We start from the raw sequence: 23,662 nt of genomic DNA on the forward strand, positions 1-23,662 counted from the left end.
CACACTTATATGGAATAATCTCTAAGATAAAATTACGTTGTGTGTGGTTTTTCTTTGCTTAGGGGGTTTTGGAGTTTTAGTTTTTTTGGGGGGCGCATACTGGGGTTTAAACTCAGGGCTTCTCCCTTGCTAGGCAGATGCTCTGCCACTTGAGCTACTTCACCAGCCCTGGTGTGTCTTATATGAAATATATAAATCAATGTATGAAATATATTAACATATATTAAAATATACATGTATACACATAAAATATTCATATATAGACATGAAATCTCTGGATATTTTGGCACCTTGTAGTGCCAAGAAGTAAAGAGCTAATTTTTTTTTAAAGATGGATACATATTGAAAGGACACAGAGTTGTCCTGGAAGAATTCCCAGCCTGAAAGAAATGATCAAAGTTAGAATAAGATAAGCAGCAAAAATAATGTTAGTGTTGGAAATATATTCTGAAGGAAAATATATGTAAATCCACAACTCCATATAAATAATGGAATAAGTACATAAATTGGTGAAGAGCAAAAACTTCCATAAAGAAAAATTGTAATTAATAAATATAGAAGGTGCCAGTGGCTCACGCCTATAATCCTAGTTAGGCTCAAGGTGTGGGCCCTGAGTTCAAGCCCTAGTACCACAAAAAACAAATAAATAAATAAATACAGAAGGAAGGCAGGCACCAGTGGCTCACACCACTAATCCTGGATACTTGGGAGGCAGAGATCAGGAGGGTAACAGTTTGAGACCAGCAGGGGCAAAAAAATTCACCAGACTCCATCTCAACCAGTAGCTGGGTGTGGGTGGCCTAGTGCCTGTCATCCCAAGCAGTGTGGGAGGCTGAGATGGACAGGATCATGGTTCCAGGTCAGCCTAAGCAAAAGTTTGTGAGACCCTCTCTCAGAGGAAAAAACTGGACCTGGTGGTGTGCACCTGTCATCCCAGGGATGGTGGGAAGCACATTGTGGTCCACGGCAGCCTGGGGAAAAGCAAGACCAGACCCCATCTCAAAAATAACCAAAAGACGAAGGGCTGGAGATAGGACTCAAGCGGTAGAGCACCTGCCTAGCAAGTGTGAAGCCCTGAGTTCAAACCCCAGCACCATCAAAAGTTAATTGATTAATTAAACGTCAACAGACTTAAAGCTAGAAAGTCAACACTGGAACACCACAGTAATCATCACCACAGGCAATATTTACACCATGCTAAAATTAGTGGGTAATTCTGATTCAAGCAGAAACAGGATATTGGTCGGGGAGGCAGCTGTTTGTTGTTTATTTTTGAGACAGGGTCTCACTTTGTAGCCCCACCTGGCCTTGAACTCAGTGATCCTCCTGCTTTGGCTTCCCAAGAGCTGGGATTACAGACATGTACTAATGTACATTTTAGAAATGGGGTATTTATTTGCATAACTTGAGTATCTTTCCCACAATACATATTAGCTAGAAAGAGAGAAATTATAAGTTTATAGTGAGGAATACAGGCAAGTAATTTCTTAGCCAAATAATCAAAGTTCACAGCACCTGTATCACATACTGACATCATGTATCCCCTGAGAGGATGCACTAAGAAAGGCACATGATCACATTATCTCTAGCCATGCATAACTTTAATCTAACCATGAGAAAACATCAGACAAACCAAAGGAGGTACACTATAACTAGCTAGTACAAAATAACTAGCTAGTATTCTTCAAAATTGCAGAGGGAACCCAGTGGCTCAAACCTGTAGTTCTACCTACTTGGGAGGCTGAGATCAGGGAATCTCAGTTAGAGGACAGCCTGGGCAAATAGTTTTCAAGACCCCATCTCCAAAAAACCAGAGCAAAATGGACTGGAGGTGTGGCTCACTCAGTACAGTGTCTGTTTTGGAAGCACGAAGACCTAATTTCAAACCCCAGTCTCACCAAAAACAAAAAGTGCATAGGTCATGAGAGACAAGGGAAGACGGAGGACTGTGAAAGACCAGCAGAGACTAATGAGACAACTAAATGAGACGTGGAATGATGTGGATCCCATGATGATGCTGGAACAGAAAACTACATTAGTGGAAAACAGGAAACCCAAAGTTTCTTAGTTTTGAAAATATTCTATGGTTAGGTAAGTTATTAGTGTTAAGTATAAGCTGTACTGTTCTTGCAATTCTTTTGCAAATCTAAAACAATCTCAAAATTAAAAATACAACGTACAGCTAGACACCTTCCACACAATAAAATATATAACATTTACTATACGAACATACAAAATATGCATATACCGACCAACATAAAATCTTTTGTGGTAGAGAATGGATGATGGGGAGGAAGGCTTGCCTTTCTCCACTCATCTTTTGTATCCTTTGGTTTTCTACCATACGTATTATTGTGTTGGGGAATATTTTGACAGATGAGAAGCCAAGTGACACTCGGAGGAGTGGAGAACTCAGATTTTATTTTTATGCCAGCGGGCTCAGACATGTACCTGTGTCTGAGCACTGAACAAAGGTTTCAAAGGATATTTAGAAAACCCAAAACATGAAAGCATTTGATGTCCCCACTCCAGAGGAACTAATACAGAAACCTTAAAGCGACAGAGGTCAACATGAGAAGAGGATCAGTAACCAGGGTAAAGATCAGTTAGAGATGAATCAACATGGGTCATAACAAGTATACACGAAAGCAATGCTAGGAATATTTCTGTATAGCTATCCTCAACTCAACTAGCAAAAACCACTTTGTCTTCCTAATATTATGCTTATATCTTCTCTTCAACAAAATTAGTGATAAGGGCAAAACAGGTTCTGCCTGGGGGGGGGCGGGGGCAAGGGGGAGAAATGACCCAAACAATGTATGCACATGTGAATAAATGAATAATTAAAAATAAATAAATTAAATAAATAAAAATAAAAGGCAGTGCAGGACATCAGGTTACAAGGAATGTGCTCTCCCATTAATTAGGGGCTAGTAGTAGGTTAGAGACCTAGGTTTAGATAAGAACAGCAGGGGAGTCCTGCTTTGGAAAGTTTATTTACAAGTGGAGGCAAAGGAAGGTGGGAATGAGTGTTTATCTCTGCATGGTGCCCTTCACCTTGATCCTGAACTTTTTGCATGGCTCTATGGGCAATTCCTCATGCTTTACAGCTCTGTCTGAGGTTACAGCTTTTAATTGACAGTTTACCATGTTTTATGACCCTGTTTCAAGGCTATCTTCCTCTTCAATTGTACTATCTGTTTAATTTGAAGTAAAATCTGATGAAAGTCAGGCATAAAGAGGTTACTAGACTTTACTTAGCTGAATGATTGGCTCGGGTTTCACAGAACTGGACCACAGTCTAATGTCCTTCCAAAAATCCATCAGCCACCAATGTGGTTGGTCTAGAGTGTTTTTGTTTGTTTGTTTGTTTTATGCGGGGGGGGGGGGGAGGTCTTATAAAATTACTAAAATCCAAAGAAAGCATAAACATATTTCCTGGTATTATTATTATTGTAATTCTGAGAACATATGTAACAAATTGCATTCCACTCATACTAAAGTAAGTACAGACATAATAAATAAATAAATGTAGGCTTGGGTGTAGCTCAGTAGTAAGGTGCCTGCCTAAAAGGGAACAGAGAGCAAGAAAGAACAAGAAAGCAAGAGAGAATTGATTTGCTAGGCATAGTGGTGCATGCCTTTAATCCCACCTACTCAGGAGGCTGAGACAAGGAGGATCAAGAGTTCAAAGCCAGTGGGCAAATTAGTGAAAATTCATCTCAAAACAAACAAAAGTTGGCAATGGTAACACATACCCTGCACAGGGGAGGCTGAGGCAGGAGGACAGCAAGTTCTAGGCCAGCCTAAGCTACATAGTGAGACCCTATCTCAAAAAAAAGAAAGAAAAAAAAACAAAAAAAAGCAGATTTGTAAGATCCTAAATTTTGGCTTATTAACTATGAAAGCAGGTACTAAGTACTTACTGTTTTTTTATTCTTGAAATGTTAATTATGTCATAGATTAAGCAGCTCAAGATTAAGCACAGTATAAATAAGAGTATTCTGGCCTGGAGGTATGGCTCAAGTAATAGAGTGCCTGCCTACCAATCATGAGGCCCTGATTTCAAATCCCAATACCACCAAAACAGCGTATTCTTTCTCTTTATGCAGAATGAATCTCCTCATAAAACTCCCTGAATCCTCACTCTTTCTGCCTCTGTCACTTATGCTCCTCCTCCTACCAAAAGCTGCTCCCTCCTCCCCACTCTGGAGTCCATCCAGACTCTGGCTTTTACTGCAAGAAGGCTTCAGTTATTCGAATTGGCCCCCACGGGGTAGTGTTTTTGTTTTGTTTTGTTTGTGGTACTCAGGTTTGAACTCAGGGCCTAAACCCTGAGCCACTCAACAAGCCCTTTTTTTTTCTGATGGGCTTTGCCTGGGCTGGCTTCCAAACATGACCCTCCTGATCTCTGCTTCCTGAGTAGCTAGGATTACAGATGTGAGTCACCGGTGCCCAGCTAGGGTGGTGTGTTTTACTCCCTCCGGACCTGCAGCCTCTCCATTCCCAGCTATGTCTTTGTATCCCATTAAAAAAAAAAAAAAGTCCAGATTTTTCCACCCAGGAGCATCAGCTCTGCTTACCAAAAGAGCCACTAGCTCTTATTCCATATACATCTCCATTGACATTCTTCACCTCACACCAACCTCAAGTTGCAACCAAGCTGTTCCCACTAAAGCTGGCAGGGAGTCCTCTGGTATACAAGCTGACTTCTGGGCAGCATCCCCACAACAGACAGCTACCTCCTGAAACTCTCTGCTCTACTCAAAGTGGTAGTGACCCAGGTGAAAGAGGAGAACTTGAATCTACAGCAAGGGGCACTGGGAACTCCAAAAAACTTTCATACACGTCCCCAAACACTGAGGAGTCAAACTACGTTTTGAAAACGCTTTTTCTCTACCTCTTCCTATCGTGGAAGGAACACTGACACACACAAAACTGATAAAAAGTTATTTATTATAAAATCATTGAAACTTCACTTAAAAGCTGGATTTTACAGTAACTTCAACCATGACAATTAAGAACACTTGCCCCACACCCATCTCCACCTTTCATGGCACAATTAGAACTGCAGCCTTGACTTTCTCATCTCCAGGCCAGTAGTCCTTCCACAGGCAATGCCATTTCTGTCCTGAAGTCCTACCACAAGCACATCATCTGAGGGATTCCACACAGATCTCAGCTTTAAATGAAGTACCTGGAGGCCCACACAGGATTTTGCAGCCCCCTGGCCATGCTCTAGCTAAAAAGAAAGCAGCTGGTCAGGTGTATGCCTTACAGGGGTGACTCTAGGACAGTGATTTTGAAACTTTAGCATGCATCAGAATCACCCCAAGGGCTTGTTAAAACATCAGTTGCTATGCCCCATAGAGTTTTTAACTCTGTGGCAGTGGGGTGGGGCCAGATGCATCTTTAAACAGCTTTTAGGTGAGGCTGCTGCCTTTGACTTACAACGTCATTATATATCTAAGTGATCTGATGAAAGGCAATCTCCTGGAGGAGCTTCCCGGAAATCGCCGGGATTTCTGAACCTGGAGTGTACACTTACCTGGATCATTCTCCCTTCTTACTCAGAAGCCAGAATCCACACCCAGGGATTTTTTGATTTACTGATTGCTTTTAGAATTGTCTGTCCCAGGCCTTCAGACTAAGGTACTAGCGTGTGCCTGACAAATACAGGGCGCCATCTTTCCAACCCTCTGGGCCATAGCACGTGAAGCCACTCACCTCGGTTTCTGCGGATGCGCAGACAGACGGACACGGACACAATCAGGAACATAGCAAGGGTCTGTGAAAAGGGCTGCCCATAAATGAAGAGCAGGACTCCGCCTACCGTGTCCGAGGCGACTTCCACGTACACTATGTAGGTGTTCTGGAAGTCGCACAGCCTCTCGCCAGTCATGCCTGGGAAGGAGGTGGACGCTCAGCTACAAGAAGGGACAGCCCCGGGGTACCGCGGGCAGGAAGGGACCGGACAGATGAAGTGGTAGGAGTAGGGTTCGCGTTGTAAAGAATATGGGCCGACGCATAGTGTAGGATTCCTAACTTTTTTAGAGGACACTTAGTTAAGCGCTCCCCCACCCCCTGCTTTGGCGAGGGGAGTAGCGTAGTAAGCACGGGCCAAAGCGTGGCTGGCATCTCAAGGCCACAAGCTCCGGGCTAGGTCACCAAACAACGCTGAGAACATCCACGACTCGACGTACACGACGAGTGGGTCATGATTGTCCCCCCAAAACCAAACCACTTGTGGGGGGCGCCAGAGCGCCCTGCGCCGGTGGAGAACATAGGGCAGCATCCTAGCGCCCGCGTCCTCAAGGGTCGGGAGCGCGGGGCTGCGGTGCCAGCCGCCCTGACGACCTCGGCGCAGCCCGCCCCGCCCCCCTTCCCGCCCCTTCCCGCCCCGCTCCGCCAGCCTCTCCACGCGTGTTTGCGACCCAGGGACTCACCTCGCTGCCTCTGCTATTCCATTGCCTAAGAGTCTTATAAAACGCCTCAACACCGCCCCCTTCCCCTCAGAAGGCACGACCACACGAGACGCTGGCCAAGGACGCCAGGACGCGCTCTCTGAGTGCCAAGGAGAGGGGGGAAATGGGGAAATGGGGTCCGGAGGAGGGACCGGAGTAGCGCCTATAATGGAACACTCGTCTTCTCTGAAGACTTCGCTAGCCTCAAAGCCTCCACTTCTCCTGTAGCCTCTGGAGCCACACCTGCCCTCCTGGGGGACCTGCTACCAAGCGGTGGAGCTCTGACTGATGTCAGGTACGCGCATTCACCTTACTGTCAGCTTAAACCGTGACTGCCCAAGAGGCCACTGAGGCGCTTGAGACGTGAACCAACTTGTTTGGAGAGGGGAGTACTTGCACTCAGGCCCAAGGCTCTGTGGCTCCAAGGCCTGAGGCGCCCCTAAGGTGCTAGAGTCCTTCTAAGCACACATTTGAACTTCCGCTCCGGAACATGGTGAGCAGAGAGAGGGCAGATACCTGGACGACCAGGTCTGCTCCAATACAGACAGACTCTGCTCCGGCTCCCTCTCCCAGTCTTCTACTCTCAACTCTCTGATGGTTCCCATACACCTGACGCAGAGTAGGATGGGGTGGGTTCGGGTTGGAGAGCCAGGCCCAATCCCTGGTACTTTGGAACCACCTCAGACAGAATTTAGGTTGCTCCACCTCACCAATTTGAGTAGGGGAATAAATAAATTGGCCCTCTACACTCGTGTCTGCAGTACCCAAGAACCTGAGCTACAAATAGTGGAAGGGCATGCAGCTGACATGGAGCTCTGAATTTGAGTGGTTCCTGCTGGGCGTCCGTGCAGAAGAGGACTGCTAGAGATGCCTCAGTACCCTTCATAATTCATCACAGAAGGGAGGACCACAGAGGTGGGAACAAATTAGGGAAGTAGTAAGGAGAATAGAATCTGCCTGACCTTGGTTGGAGTTCTGATTTAGGTGTTGCATAATCTTGAGCAGTTTACTTATACAAGCCTAGGTTTTTCATGCAGAAGAGGAATTAGAGAAAAAAAGTTTAAGTATTTAAGGGTTACTAAGGCATAAAATATTGCAGCTATTATTTTTGTATATTAATGTCTCACTGGAAAATGCTTCCTCCCTGACCACTTCATATGTATACCTTCCCATCAGTGCTGAATAGAAGGTAGAGGCAGGCAGCCTTTTCTTTCCTTTTCATATACCTGTGTTGACAATTTGCATTTATACTTTTTTTAAAGTGGTACTAGGGTTTGAACTCAGGGCCTCATGCTTGCTAGGCAGGCACTCTACAATTTGAACCACTCTGCCCTCTTTGTGTGGGATAGTTTCAAGATAGGGTGTCTTGAACTATTTGCCTGGGCTGGCTTAGAACCATGATCCTCCTGATCTCTGCCTCCTGAGTAGCTAGGATTGCAGGCCAGAGTCAACAGAGCCAGGAAATATACTAGCTATTTTTTAAGATAGAGCATTCCTGGACCAAAGGCACTGACCTATACTTTTTTCTTTTCTTTCCTTTTCTTTCTTTTTCTTTCTTCATTTCCTTCCCTCCTTGCCTTCCCTTCTTTCCTCCCTTCCTCCCTCCCCCATTCCCTCCTTCCTTCCATTTTTTGCTTTCTTCTTTTTCAGTGCTGGGGACTGAATCCTGAATCCAGTGCTTTGCATGATGCTCTACCACTAAGCTACACTCCCAACCCCTGAACCACATCTTCAAAGACTGCATCACCTGTTGCTATTGCTTTTTCACATTGCATGGATTAATGGGTCTAGGACTCCAGAAGTAAGGCAATCATGAAATTTTTTTTTTTAGTTACTTCAAGATCAGACACCCCAAAGCAAAGTAAGAACCATTGACTCAATCAATGCATTATCCAGAGATCCATGCTAGCTTCATGGAATCTGCACTTGTCAGTCAAGTGTGCTTAGCTTTCAACAATTCTCCAAGGTAGCACTGTTGCATTGACTTTTCTGCAATGACAGAAGTGTATGTTTTTATTGCCCAGTATTGTAGTCACTATCCACATGGGCTATAGAGCACTTCAAAGGTGACAAATGGCATGAGGAATTGAATTTTTAATTTTACTTAATATAAATAATTTCAGTTTCATTTAAATTGTCACATGTAAGGGCTGGCAGAGTGGCTCCAGTGGTAGAGGGCCTGCTTTGCAAGTACGAAGCCCTGAGTTCAAACCCCAGTCCCATCAAAAAAATAAAACAAGTTAGGTACCATGCCTCTGACAGAAATGCAGGCTAGAAAACTGTTGAACATTTTCTCCTTCTTCTTCTTTGTACAACTGAACATTAATTTGGCATTTTACTAAAGGCAAGTCTTACATATTCCCAACAACAATAACCATGCTTTCTATTAAAGCTAAGGAAAAAAGAACTCCCATAGTGTTAGATTGAGCTTTTGATGGCTACAATCAAATTGGGATCACCAGATGCATCCATTTCTGACATAGAAATTACAAAATGGCCACAGGGGGACTTGATAAAACAAACTCTCTCAGGACAAATCCTTGCTTTCAAGTTCTAGTGCCATAAAAATAACTCTCTCTCTCTCTCTCTCTCCCTTCCTCCCTGTCTCCCTCCCTCCCTTCCTCCCTCTCTCCCAACTTCCCCTGTCCTACTGTATAAGCCCACCCCAAGAGTAAAACATTTCTTGTGGCCCTCAAAAAATTATATACACATTTAAATACTGATATATAATCCCAGGAAGGTGGTGTGATTGGGCAATTTCCTTAACTATACTACTTTGAAAATTTAGTGAACAAGGAATAGGGATCCAATAGTTAGCTATTGTCATTACTATTAGCCACCTGGGTTTGGTGATTTTCACTTGATTTGAATCCACTTTTATCAGGGTTGTCGTTTTTTTGACGCAAGGTGTCTCTGTGTATTCCAGGATGCCCTTGAACATCCTCCTGTCCCTGCCTCCTTGGCCCTATCAGCTTTTTTTTAAATGCTCTCCAGGACTATGCCCTTGCTCCTCTTCTCCAAAACTCTGCAGCTCCTAGTTTGACCCTCCTTAGTGCTCACCTCTCTCATTTACACAACAATGAAAGTTTGTTTTGTTCCTTATAATCATTACACTTACCCTTAGTAAAAAGCAGGTCAACAGCTTGAAATAAAATAAGAAAGGACTGGGGTGTGGCTAGAGTAGAAGAGGGAAAGAAAAACAAGTCCTGTCCAGGGGTGGGTACCAGTAAGAAGGGGGAGGGCAAATGGAGAGGGTGGAGGAGGGTAAGGTGGATGTACTTTGTATACGTGTATGAAAATAGAACAATAAAACCTATTGACATTGTTCTAAGGGGGGAGGGAGAAAGAGGGTGAATGATGGAGGGGGTAAATGTAGTTAAGATACATTGTAGCACATATGTAAATGTCACAATGAAACCCCTCTGTACAACTGTTATATGCTGATAAAAGTAGTTTTACAAAGATGGGGAGGAGGAGAAGGGAGAAGAAGAAAGAAGGAAGGAAGGAGGAGGAGAAGGAGAGAAAGAAGAAAGGAAGATGAAAAGGAAGGAGAAGGAGGGGTTAGACAAAAAAGTTGCAAATCATGCCTGGGTGAAGCAACAGGAAAACAGGTAATCTCACATATTACTGCCAGGGGGCAACTCTTTCCATCTCCTACAGAAGACAAGTTGGTAATGTCCAGTTAAATTACATTCTCTCCCTTTGGACCAGCAATTCTCTCTCTGGAAATTTAGTCGACAGGATACTTGCAAAACAATGGCATTCAATGTATTCACCACACTTTTCTAATAGCAAAAGAACAGAAATAACCCCAAAAGTACTTTTGCAGACAACTAATTAAATTGAATAATAACTAAATATAAGGAAGGAAGGAAAATAATCTACATTTATTATTGCTTATATTTGCATTAAAAACAAACTCTAGAAAGGCACAAAGGAAAATAAAGTTTTTTATTATTGAAGTAGGAAATGCATGAATATGAAATATGAGGGAGACTATCATTTTAGGATTTCAGTCCTTGTAAATGCACTAGTTGTTTAAAGTTTTCTTTCTTTTCTTGTAGTGCTGAGAATTGAACCCAGGGTCTAATGCAAGCTAGGCAAACGCTCACCCACATGTCCAAGCCCTTTAGTATTTGTTTAAAATGTAAGTAAATTTAATACTAAATAGTGAAGGAAAACCGAGTTTCACTTTTCTGACATCCTCAGGAAACAATTTTTTTTTTTTTCAGTACTGGGGTTTGAACTCAAGGCCTACACCTTGAACCACTCCAACCCCTTTTTGTGATGGGCTCTTTTAAGATAGGGTCTCATGAACTATTTGCCTGGGCTGGCTTTGAACTGTGATCCTCCTGATCTCTGCCAATCCTAGCAAGTAGCTAGGATTACAGGTGTGAATCACCAGCGCCAGAACTCAGGAAATAATTGTTAAAACAGTTGCATCCTTAATTTTGAAGTAGATACAGGTAAATGAATTTTCTCCTATTTGGAGTGTCAGAGGGAAACTTGGCTCAGCTCCACGTGGTAAGAAGCTACGATGAGCTACAAAGGTTGGTCTGCCATCTGGAATTCTTCCTCCCAGGGATTTCTTGCTACTTGAGAAATGATTTTTATGCAGGACGATGAACAGCAGGATGAAATATTATGTACACATCTATGTAAATGGAAAAGTGAGACCTGTTGAAACTATTCCAGGAATGGGGAAAAGGGGGATGAAGGACAATGATGGAGGGGGTGAATTCAACTATGATATATTGTAAGAACTTTTGTAAATGTCACAGTGTACCCCCAGTACAACAATAATAATAAAAAAAGAAAGAAATGAATTTTAGCTGGGCATTGGTGGCTCACACCTATAATCCTCAGGAGGCAGAGATCAGGAGGATTGAAGTTCAAAGCTAGCCCAGGCAAATAGTTCATGAGACCCTATCTCCCAAACACCCAAAGCAAAAAAGGGCTGGTGGAGTGGCTAAATGGTAGAGTGCCTGCCTAGCAAGTGGGAAGCCCTGAGTTCAAACTCCAGTACCACAAAATAAAAACTTTTATTCCAATGTAGTACAACCAACCTTTTATTAATTGCTGCTTATCACAAGTGTGCCAAGTTTCTCTTCATGCTCCAAGTAGGAGGAAATTCATTTATCTGTGCTAGTTACTTAAAATCAAGGATGCAACTGTTTTATCATATCCTGTGGATATGGGAAATGTGAAAAAACTTAATTTTCTTTACTGGAGCCAGGTGTGGTGGCACACTGTGGCAGGAGGGTTGAAATTTCTGGCTATGTAGTAAGACCCTGCCTCAAAAATAAGAAAGTTTTTATGGTCCTTTTTAGAGAAGGGGACATGTGATTTACATTTTAAAACTTAAGTTTGGCTGCTATGGAACAGACTGACATGACCAAATTAAATCAGTACCTGTTAAAAGTCTCTTTCAGTAGTCATGGCAACATAGGATAGGACTGTAGTTGCTTAAGGATTTCCTGTTGGGGTGAGGCATCAAATTTGACTCCTAGCTGCACACTGGTGGCTCATGCCTGTAATCATAACTACTTGGGAGGCTGATATCCAGAGGATCGTAGTTTGAGGCCAGCCCAGGCAAATAGTTTGAGACCCTATCTCCAAAATACCCAGAGCAAAATGGACTGGAGGTGTAGCTCAAGTGGTAGAATGCAAGGGCAAAGCCCTGAATTCAAATGCCAATACTGCCAAAAAAAATTTTTTTGTCTTATTTCTGGCCTGAGCCATTGGGTTAAACTGATGGCACCTTTGTTCCTGGTGGTTGCTTAACTGGCCACAGTATACCAAAGGGGTGAGGCGGGCAGATGAATAAGGACCCACTGCATGGAACCTGTCTGGACTTGGGGTTTATCCAATTGGTTGGGGTTACTAGATGTTTACCAGATTACTGAAGCCCTCCCCTTATGACCACACCCCAACAACTGCTCAGGCTGTCCTGGTGTGGAAGGCACAGGGCTAGCATTTAATCCTCTTTTGCCCTTTCCATTTCAGCACTGCCAGTGAAAGGTCCAAGTCCTATCAGTCTTTCTGTGTGTGCATTTTTATTTTGGTTTTTTTGTTTTTGCTTTGCTTTTACTTATCTTTATTTTTATCACATCAGCCACTATTACCCTCAAATCAAATGCCTGCCTTTTATCCACAAGGAAGGGCTATCTTAATTGTTGGCCCTGGATGTGGGCCATCTGAGGTTTTAGGATAGAATCTTATAACCCAGGGCATCTCTGCCTAGGACCTTCACTTACTGACAGTGAAAGGGAAGCAATTATTTGATGGGCATGGTAGAAAAACAGCTCAGCATTAGTATTCTCTCCCATTATTAATCTCTCCAAGAAATGGTCAACATTTGGTACTACATATGAAGCCCGTTCCAGGTGCCCTACCTGTATTAACAATTAGCCTCACAATCCCACAGAGTCAGATTGGGTTAAACTTGGTCATAGGACCAGGATGCTCCCAAGTAGGATTCATTCTAGGTGAACTATCAAACTAGTTTCCACTGTGGAGAATTGTGGTGCTTATTTTGGTGGCTCCCTACCGAACGCAAGTTTCACCTATGGCAGTGACTTCATCTACCCCAACTCCACTTTGCCTTTGGGTGCCATGCAGCAATTCAAGTTTCCTTAGGGAAGCTAGCACTCTTTCCAAGGGGTCTTTGAGATTCTCCTTTGGCACGGATCTATTCGTATAAAGCTGGTTTTTGTTCATATACTGCCACCTAGATAATATTTCACAACAAATTGAAATGCAGAAGATGAAGACCCAGCAGGCTGCCTTCTATTAAGAAATTTACAAGGATATAAAACTGCTACACTGGAAATGGCCTTGGCTCTTTCATATTTTTGTTTTGAAGAACATTTCCTTTTCATTTTATACATTAACCTATTTTAGGGCTGTTTTAAATGAGATTCAAAGGCACATATGAATAAAATAAAAATTTAAAAAACAAATAAATAAATTAAATAAATGAGATTCGAAGTCAGTTATAGATAGTATCATACCTCCCCTTAAGTTTTTGGTTCAGAACTGGATCCCAGGATTAACCTCCTATGTCATTTTTTACCCTAGCCAAATTGGCCCTTGTACCTCTTTCCAGTTTGGGGGGTTTCAATTAAGATTTAAGATTAAGAACCACACCTCCACAGTGCATCAGGTATCTGTCCATCAACCACAATGTCAATTTACTTATTTAAAATTTTATTCTTTAGTTTGCAACCTTGGAAAGAGACATTCACATCGAAACTCACAGCAAGACAGAGACCCAATGTGTGGTTTTTCCTTAACTCATTTGGATGTAGAGACTATAGCAAAGCTTTTAAGCCAAGTCAGAACCACTCTAACTCTGGCCGCAGCCTAATCTCTACCTCCTGGTCCCACATACTGGCTGGAAACTGGCTTCACTTCATCCAAGGGCCTAGTTCAAGGTCGTTCATGGCTTCCTCAAGCTTGACATTTCCTGCACCAGAAACACCAACAGCAGAATGAGTAAGGGGAGAGAGGAAAATAGTCATGACAATTCTCCCCCTCTTTCAGGGGGTGTGTATGTGTGGGGGGGAGGGGGAAAGGGAGGGAGAGAGGGAGAGAGAGAGAGAGAGAGAGAGAGAGGGAGAGAGAGAGAGGGAGAGAGAGAGAGAGAGAGAGAGAGAGAGAGAGAGAGGGAGGGAGAGAGAGAGAGGGAGAGAGAGGCAGAGGCGGGGGGTTTGAACTCAAGGCTTCTTCCTTGCAAAGCAAGCATTCTACCGTTTAAGCCATAACTCCAGTCCATTTTGCTCTGCTATTTTGGAGATGGGGTCTCTCAAACTATATGCTGGGGCTGGCCTGGAACCATGATCCTTCCAATCTCAACCTCTCAAGTAGCTGAGTCACCAGTGCCAAGCTTTTTGTGGACCTATTGTAACATTTTCCAAGCAGCCTGGGGGAAAAGGGAGAGGCTGAGTTGAGATATCTCAGGTGACCCTGCCAGAGGCGACCAACCCCAGTAGCCTCGCCCCTTGCGCCCCGGACTCCCTAAGGACTCTCAGAGACGGCCAAGGGCGCCCCTGCCAAGGCATGGGTGGTGATTGTAAAGACTGAGGGGAGAAGTAAGCCGAGTGCTGGAGGAGTAAATCTGTCCCCAGTGCCCCTGTCAGCCAATATCTCACCTTGCTCCTGCTGTTGGAGGTGACACTGGGCCATGGACTCGAGCATCCACCTGGTGCGGAACTTGCATAAGTAGGAGCCATAAACCAAGACCTCGGTAAATTCCGAAGATTCCAGCGCCTTCAGCTCAAGCATGACCTTGCTCATTTCCTCGATGTAAGGTATTCGAGATCCATGTGCTCCTGTGGGAGAAAGAAAATAGTGCTCTGAGCCGCGGAGACCTAGACGCCTGGGACCGGACGACTGGGTCAGGACGCGGCACTCACCAAATAAGGCTTCCAGCAGGTGCGTCTGGATCTTGAACACCTCAGGTTCCTGCAGGTCTTCGGGAACTTTCAGCCACGGTGGAATATCTTCACGTTGCGGGGTCGCTCCCATGCCGAATCCCTCAAAAGCAAGCAGTCCCACGTTAACCTTGTGGTGCCCAGGGGCGGTGCGCAGAACTCTAGCACCTGGGCGGCCACGCCCCCGCCCCGGCCCCATCCCACAGTCCTAGGGATCCGCCCCGCCCCGGTCCCATCCCACAGTCCTAGGGATCCGCCCCGCCCCGGTCCCATCCCACAGTCCTAGGGATCCGCCCCGCCCCGCGCTAACTTCTGGGCTTTCCTGTCATGGGTTCAAGTGTGCTCTGGAGACCCCGCCGCAGGCCCAGCTGTCTGCAAGTTGGCGGGAGTTTTCGTCTGCATTGGCAGTGGGTGGGGAGAAGATGCTGTCGCCTCCTCTTCGAAGCGAAAACAGCTGGTTGGACCCGAACCCACAGAGCGGGAATCCAAGCTGGAGGGTGCGAGGACTACCCAGGAACTCCGGGGAACGAAAGAGGGTCATTTCCCCTCGTCGCAAAGGAGCCAGGCCCCTGGTCTTCATTTCGTGGGCTGCCTGGGCAACTTCCAGAAACTCATCAGTAATTCCTGCTACTTAACAAACAGGAAACCGAGATTCGGAAACTATTGCCTTCCTTGGGAGCACACGATAGGGGCTCTTTCATGCTCCCACGATTAGGGTTCCTCAAACAAAACCCCTGGCCTGGAGCTTTTGAAGTGACCCGGATTTCAAAATTCATGTGTGCCTCTCTCACCACTCAGCCCCAAACCGGGCTAGGCTTCCCACTGCCTCTAAATAAACTCGATTTATTGGGTTTTTTTTTTTATGTTGTTTGAAATGAGTTTGAAGTGATGGTGAGGTGGTTTCAATGTTTTATGGCTTTACAGATGAAGCTGAAGCTGGCTTTCCCCAGGCCAGCTCAAGTAACATCTAATATCTTCAGCTGGCTATTGTTAGGCAGCCTTTTTTTTTTTTCCTCCCCGTGGTACTGAGGTTTGAACTCAGGACGTTGCTCTTGCTAGGCGCTCTACCCCTTGAGCCACACTCCCAGCCCTTTTGGCTTTAGTTTTTCAAATGTGGCCTCACATTTATGCCCAGGGCAGCCTGGACCCTGGTCCTCCTATTAGCTAGGGTGATAGGCCCACGCCATCATGTCCAGCTTTTTTTGGTTGAGAAAGGGTCTGACGACTTTTTGCACGGGCTAGCCTTGAACCTCGATCCTCCTGCTCTCCAACTACCCAGTAGCTAGGATTACATGGTGGCTCACGGCCACCATGCCCTTAAAGGCAGACCTCATCACAGCCAAAAAAAACAATGGGTTCCTGACTAGGGGCATGGCTCAAATGGTAGGGCACCTGCTTAGCAAGCAGGAGGCCCTGAGTTCAAACCCCAGTACCACAAAAAGAAAAACCTCCATGAAGCTAAGAAAAGTAAAGATCCATGTATACAGTGGCTTTGTAAGAAAAACTGGTGGCTCTTTTGCAACCAGTGCAATCAATTTAGAAAATAATCAGCAGCTTCAACTATCTGGGAAAGATTATTGAAAACTAGATATTTAAAAGGTCTGAAAGATAGGTGCCGGTGCTCATGCCTTCAATCCTAGCTACTTAGGAGGCTGAGATCAGGGTTCCAGACCAGCCTGGGCAAGTAGTTCAAGATGCCATCTGCAAAATAAGCAGAACAAAATGCACTGAAGATGTGGCTCAATCAGTAGGTGCTGCTTTGCAAGCTCAAGGGAGCCCCTGAGTTCATACCTCAGTCCCACCAAAAAAAAAAAAAGTCTGGAACTCCTTGCCCACCAGATTCTGAGTTATAAAAGAGAAAAATATTGCTTTACAATAGAGATTTAGAGGGCACCGCCCTAACCAAAGACCAAAATTACCATCACCAATAATGGGAGAAATGGATGGTTTGTCAATTTTATGAAAACAAAAAATGAGAGGCCTGTCTTACTAATTAACTGAAGAAACAACAAAATGCTTTTGAATCAAAGACAGACTGTTCCAGGACAATGGAGGAAATTTAAATATGGAGTAAATTGCAAAGTTGTGTTTTAATTTTTAGGGATTTTAAGAGTGGGGCCAGGTGTGGGTTTGTGCCCACAGCACTTGGGAAGCTGAGGCAAGAAGATTATCAATTGGAGGCCGGCCTGAGCTACCTGTGTCAATTTTTTTCCTACAGTGGGGAAACCTGGCACCAGTAGCTCACACCTGTAACCCTAGCTACTTGGGAGGCTGAGATAGGGAGGATCCTGCTTCCAGGGTCAGCCTAGGCAAATAGTTTGTGAGACGCCCCCCATCTCCAAAATAACCACATCAAAATTGCCTGGGTGTGGCTCAAGTGGTAGAACGCCTGCTTTGCAAGTCCAAAGCTGCGAGTTCAAACCCCAGATCCACCAAAGAATATATATTCTTCACCTCAAAATATATATATTCTGGTGAAGGACAAAAATTTTTTCAGAGCTTTGCACTTGAAAAAAATTCCTTCTATACTCTCAACTTTTCTGTAGTTTTGAAATTTTAATGAAAAGGATGACTAGCAAGTGTGAGGCCCTGAGTTCAAACCCTAGTACCGCCAAAAAAAATTAACCAAAAAAAAAAAAAGAGGAAAAGGAAACAGTGTAGTCCATGGTGTGGATAATAAAAAGAAACATGGAGGTTGGGATCTAACTCTCCAGTGAGAATTTTCCTTATGCTTTCTAAATCATCCTTATCCCCCATTTTTTTGACTGGAAGCTCAATGTAGTATTTAAAAAAAGAACATAGAGGAGGAATGGAATTGTCTCCAACTTCAGGGTATAGAGACAAGCCTGCATTGCCCATACAAACTTATTCTGTACAATAAGTATCCAAGACTTAAATTGGTCTTTCAAAGCCAGCCTGGGCAAATAGTTCACAAGACCCTATCTCAAAACAACCCATCACAAAAAAGGGCTAAATGTGTAGGCTCTGAGTTCAAACCCCAGTCCACCATCAACAACTTTAAACAGCAATGACCAACCCTTCCTTCTACAGAGTTCATCTACAGTCAGCAGTTTGTACTGCAGGGCCAGTTCCCCATTCCTGTCAGTGTTTTTCAATTATTTTCACCTTCCTACTGAGAAAAATGACAACGCATGTTTCATATTTTGGGGGTTTTATTGGTTTTGCATTTACTTACACGTGTACACATTATTTGGGCCACCTTCCCCCTCCTTTTCAGATTGTGAACCAAGAATTGAAGATTCATAAGTTGCTGGGAAGGGGTTGAAGGGTAGTGTGATTTACTAAGAAGAATAAGACCCCCCCCTTAAAAAATAGTGTCATCACCCACCCTTTCATGCTAGCAGGAGGCCTCTTAATTTTGTTATCTACCACACATAAATTGTGTATTTCTAGTCAAGCCTTTAGATTTCCAGCCTGAGTCAGAGCAACAGCTCTGATGGAAAATTCACTCAATCCTAGATATTAACCCGCCTGCAGTTTTGGTTTCTTTCCTTTTTTTTTTTTTTTTTTTTTTTTTTAAAAAAAACTCAGGGCTTCACACTTGATAGGCAGGTGCTTTAGAGCTTAAGCCAGTCCTCTAGCCCCCGGGGCTGGCTTGGAACCCCAATACTCCTGATCTCTGCCTCCTGAGTAGCCTGTGCCAGGCTCCACCTGCAATTCTTTCACTTGAAGGAAACCCATCCACAGGCTGCTGGCCACTGTACCCATCAGGGTTTTCTTCCCTCCCATTTGGAATCTTAGGCTGCTAGGAGCAGTGGGCAAAATTATGCAGAGCATGGAAAACACCTGTATTACCCCCACCTCAGGCCTCAGTGGTTAAGCAGGTAACCGCCAGAGGAGAGGTGCCTCTGAGGTTCGACCCTGGGAGACTTAGGGGCTCTCTCGAGATCTGGCCCTCCCCCTCAACAGTCAGCTGAACGGGGATCCTAGAACTTCTCAGCCTCTACAGGCGAGCCTGTGTGGTCTGGGAGAGACCCAGATTGCGTGGCTGAATCCAGCCACATGGAAATCACATCCTCCAACCCAAGAGAGTCGCCAACCAGTCCTCTTGTTATGACCACAACCAGGAACAGCTGCAGGACACCTCTGCCAAGTCCAAGGTAGCCCTTCCCAGTGCCCCAGCTACAGAATTGTTGGGTATGATGCGGTAGGAGAGGCTGTCCTGACAACACTAATTACACCCATTTGATTCTCTATTTTCTCAGGAAAAAGTTGCTAAGGTGACGTTGGCTCTGTGATCAGTAGGTCCCACAGGCACAGGGCGCCAGATTTTACGGGAGAGCTAAGCAAATGATTCCATGCGTCCAGCTCAAACACGGCAGTCTACACACCCTTTTACACATATAATTATATATATATATATATAATCTTTGCATTACTGGGGCTTGAACTCAGGGCCTGCACCTTCAGCCACTCCACCAGCCAATTTTTGTGACGGGTTTTTTCGAGATAGTGTCTTGTCCTGAGTTCGAATCGTGATCCGTGATCCTCTTGATCTCTGCCTCCTGAGTAGCTAGGATTACAGATGTGAGCCACCAGCACCCAGCTTAGACACCTTTGCTGGTCCATCTTTTCCTATCTCTCCTCCCCATGCACTAAGATCCAGCAAGCCATCTTGGTCTTTCCAAGGACTGCGCTGTTGAGCCAACCTGTGCAGGTAAACTCTGTCTGCATCTCCACCCTGGAGGTGATGAGGGTCAAAATCCTGGTGGGCTGCCAGCTTGCAGCTAGACACCCACGAGTACCAGAGCCCACCTTCTGTCAGTCCATTCAACTTCTTTGATTAATTTAGTCAAACTGTCTCCATAGAGACCTGGAGAAATTAACTGCTTTATGAGAACTATTACTGGAAAGCTGAGGCAGGAGGATTGCAAGTTTGAGGCCAGCCCCAGCTACATAGCAAGATTTAAAAAAAAAAAAAAAAGAGGGGCTGGCAGAGGGGCTCGAGTGGTAGAGCTCTTGCCTAGCAAGCATGAAGCCCTGAGTTCAAATCCCAGAACCACACATGCAAAGTCTCCATTCATTGTTTGAGACAAGCATCCTGGAAAACCTCTTAGATACACCCTGCTTGCCACCTACTTATTAATCAAGCAGTCGTACTCTGGAATGAGAGGGGGCAGTTAAGTACTGGGGCAGGCCCTCTTCCTCCTAGAAGCACCTAGGTGCAAAGTGATGGCTCTATTTCCTGAGGCCGTGATTGGCTGCAGAGACAATTCAAGGTTTTTAACAGACCTTAGGTCTCCTGGTTCCAATGCTAGCCACTTCCCTGAAGTAGATGGGGGGACGGGGGCCTATTAATATATTGAGGCTGCAGAAGACTGAGCCATTGCTTTGTACATTTGCAAATGGCTGACATTTTAGGAGTAAATGCTTAAATGCCCTTTCCCCCCCGCTGGTGGAGCCTTAAAGCTGAAAGAATGAGATTGCAGCTAAACCTTCCCATAGCAACAGGGTTTCCTTTTTCTTTTTCCTTTTTTTTTTTTTTTTTCTTTTTTGCTGTCAATGGCCTCATAGTTTACAGGAACACTTGCTTTGAAAGTTGAGCCAATTCAACTTAAACAATTTGATCTTTTCTCTGCACCCCTGTTAACCTGTACTACCCTCTTTGTTTGGTACACAGTTGTGCTATGTACCTTTTGCCTCCCCAAAAGCTTGGGTTTGGAATACCATCGATAAACCTTAACTTTCAAACCTTAAAAAAGAAAAAAAAAAAGGAAAAAGCACAGTTAAAACTCAGTCGTGGCCTGTAATCCTACCTACTCAGGAGGCAGAGATGAGGAGGGCTGTGGTTCAAAGCCAGGCCCAGGCAAACAGTTCATAATCTCCTCAGATTCTGCATTTTTAACAGCTCCCCAGGTAGTGCTGATACTCCTAGTTAATGGACCTCACTTTGGGTAGTAAGGTTATGGTCACCTAAGACCAGATCTAGAAGATTAAAACCAGTAGGTGAAAGTGGGGGAAATTTAACAAATGAGCTCTGGATGCTGTTTTAACATCCTGGATCCCATACCTATAGTCTAGTAAACAGTCTGCCTCACCTCTTACCACACCAGGACCCTCTTTCCCATTCCCATATAAAAAGGGCAACCACTATTTATTACCACTGGTTAACAGCCACGCAGAAATGTAGTCCCAAGAATTACCAGGATTCTGATTTTAATGTGAAATCTCTCCCTTTTTAACTGTTGGCACGATTCAAAACTTAAAAGAAAAAATGTGGGCTTAGCCAATAGAGGACCTGCCTAGAAAGTGTACTGCCCTTCTCCCCTACCCTTCCCTGCAAAAAAAAAATAAAAAATAAAAACATAAGTAACTCACACCTGTGATCCTGGCTACTCAGAAGGCAGACATCAGGAGGATTGCGGTTGGAAGCCAGCTCAGGCAAATAGTTCATGAGACCCTTTCTCAAGATAAAACCATCACAAAAAAAGGGCTGGTGGAGTGGCTCAAGTGGTAGAGCACCTGCATAGCAAGTGTGAAGGCCTGAGTTCAAACCCCACTACCACCACAAAAAAAAAAAAAAAAAAGACATGATCCATAGAAAGAAAGATTAACTGAACCTCATCTCCAATATGCAGATTTGCCTGGAGAATCCTGTTTAAGAAAGTGAATGTTCCCTCCTCTAAACAGACATGATCATAGAGTGGCATTTTACCTCTGTGACTAACTGGTCAAGATGCTGGTGACCACCACGGAGGCGGAACTCAGGCAAAGACCCCAGAGTCTGCTGCGACTTTGCGGGGAACACCCCGCAGCCCCCACAAAGGAACGTGGCTTTTTCCTACAAACGCATCTATCTTATTAAGCAACTGCCCCGCCCAGGGTGGTTTTCTCTCCAGCGCTGGGGCCTTCTGCTGGGCAAGGACCCTGAAAGGAGGAGATGCTAGCCTCAACGCAATTACAAGCAGCAGTTCGCTACACTCCCTTATTTATTTAGCTTCTTACAGCTGCACCTTCTCTTCTCAATTCTTCCCTCAGGCTCCCTTATAAAGGAGAGTAGTATGTTAAGACATTGCAAATTACAGAGAAGTTCTTCCACAAGAGCAGCTTAATCTGTATAAAAGTTGCTAATAAGTGGAGGAATTCCTGCTAGGGCAACGAGACTGTTCAGTTCTTGAGAAGTGCAAGTTGGCATAGTGGTGCATGCCTGTAATCCCAGCACTGAGAGGCTGAGGAAGGAAGATCACAAGCTTTGTTTTTTGTTTTTTTGAGACAGGGTCTCAGGAATTATTTGCTTGGACTGGCTTCCAACCATGATCCTCCTGATCTCTGCTTCCTGAGCAGCTAGAATTACAGGCGTGAGCCACTGGCGCCCACCTTTTTTAAAATTGTACTGGGAGCACATTGTGACATCTATCAAAGGACCACGAGTTTTAAGACAGCTTGGGCTACATATCAAGCCCCTGTCTTTTAAAAAAAAAAAAAAAACTAAGAAGAAGAAAAAAAGAAAACTGCAGTCTTTCATGCAGTGCTAAATTGAAGAGTTCTCAAGATACAGTATTAAATGAGAGAAAAGGTGAAAACTGTGCATATTGTTTGGTATAATTTGTGTTAAAATATACATGTTTGTATATCTTTGTATTTGCATAGAATAGTTTTGAAAAGATATAGTGGATGGCTGGGCATGGTAGATCACAGCTGTAATCCAGCATTCTATAGGCTGAGGCAGGAGAATTCCAAGTTCTAGGCAAGTCTGGACTACACAGTGAGATCCGGTCTAAAAAAATACTTATACATATGTGTATATACATGTATACATATATATGTATTGTATAATCTTTTGTGTCACATATATTACACATCCAATATATTTTGTAAAGGCACATGTTAGATTGTGCCTAATTTCAGAATAGATGGTCTGAAATTAAGACTTTTCTCCTTTTGGAATCTGATGAGATTACCCTAGTGTTAGAAAGACACATACCTCAAAAAATTACAAACACCAAGAGTGTATAATAAATGTTTGTAATTAAAATGTAGACAGGAAAGTTTAAGAGTGTTAAGTTTTGGTAAACCATTTAAATACAGTGTGATAATAAATCTTACAACTATTCTGATTTGTCTACTTGGTGTGTGTTGGGCGAACTCAGGGAGATCATATACATCAGATTTGTTGTTTTATTGAAAAGTTTATGAAAATTTGAATACATTTATTGTGGTAAGGGATTTAAAGATTCAGTAACATTTTGCTAAGTTCCTAAATTCTATCTTGCCAGCTGGGGAGGCAATTATTAAGTTTTAATGGAATATTAAGGCTGGGTGCTGGTGGCTCACGCCTATAATCCTAGTTACTCAGGAGGCAGAGATCAGGAGGATGGAGGTTTGAAGCCAGCCCAGGCAAATAGTTCGGAAGACCCCATCTCAAACCAACACACACACACACACACACACACACACACACGGTGGGCAGAGTGGCTCAAGTGGTAGAGTACCTGTCTAGCAAGCATGAGGCCCTGAGTTCAAGCCCCAATGCTGCCAAAAAGTAAAATAAAATGAAGGAATATTAAGGTTTATATGATTTATATAAATGTATTTGGCATTTAACAAAGTACAAATCATTAACTGTCCTCTCCAGTCATAAGAGTCCTCTTAATGTGGATGCTACACACCAAATTAGACAGAAGCTGTTGGGCTAGGGGCATGGATCAACTGGTGAAGTGCCTGCCTCACACGTGCGAGGCCCTGAGTTCAGGCCCCAGTATTACCAAAAGGGGAAAAAAATAGAAGCAGCTAGTTATGGCA

General features: G+C 44.1%; 1 protein-coding gene across 1 annotated transcript; it reads right to left on the bottom strand.

Moving 5' to 3' along the window:
- Nucleotides 1–13,693: 13,693 nt before the first annotated feature.
- Dppa5 (developmental pluripotency associated 5) lies at nt 13,694–15,009 on the bottom strand. Its single transcript, XM_020187776.2, has 3 exons — nt 14,882–15,009; nt 14,618–14,797; nt 13,694–13,932 (listed from the first exon to the last, which is right to left on the bottom strand). Exons 1-3 carry the CDS (start codon nt 14,991–14,993, stop codon nt 13,874–13,876), a joined length of 351 nt encoding a protein of 116 aa, XP_020043365.1. The 5' UTR covers nt 14,994–15,009; the 3' UTR covers nt 13,694–13,873.
- Nucleotides 15,010–23,662: the final 8,653 nt, after the last annotated feature.

Source organism: Castor canadensis, chromosome 1 (genome assembly GCF_047511655.1).
Source record: "Castor canadensis chromosome 1, mCasCan1.hap1v2, whole genome shotgun sequence".
NCBI classification, from domain to species: Eukaryota; Metazoa; Chordata; class Mammalia; order Rodentia; family Castoridae; genus Castor; species Castor canadensis.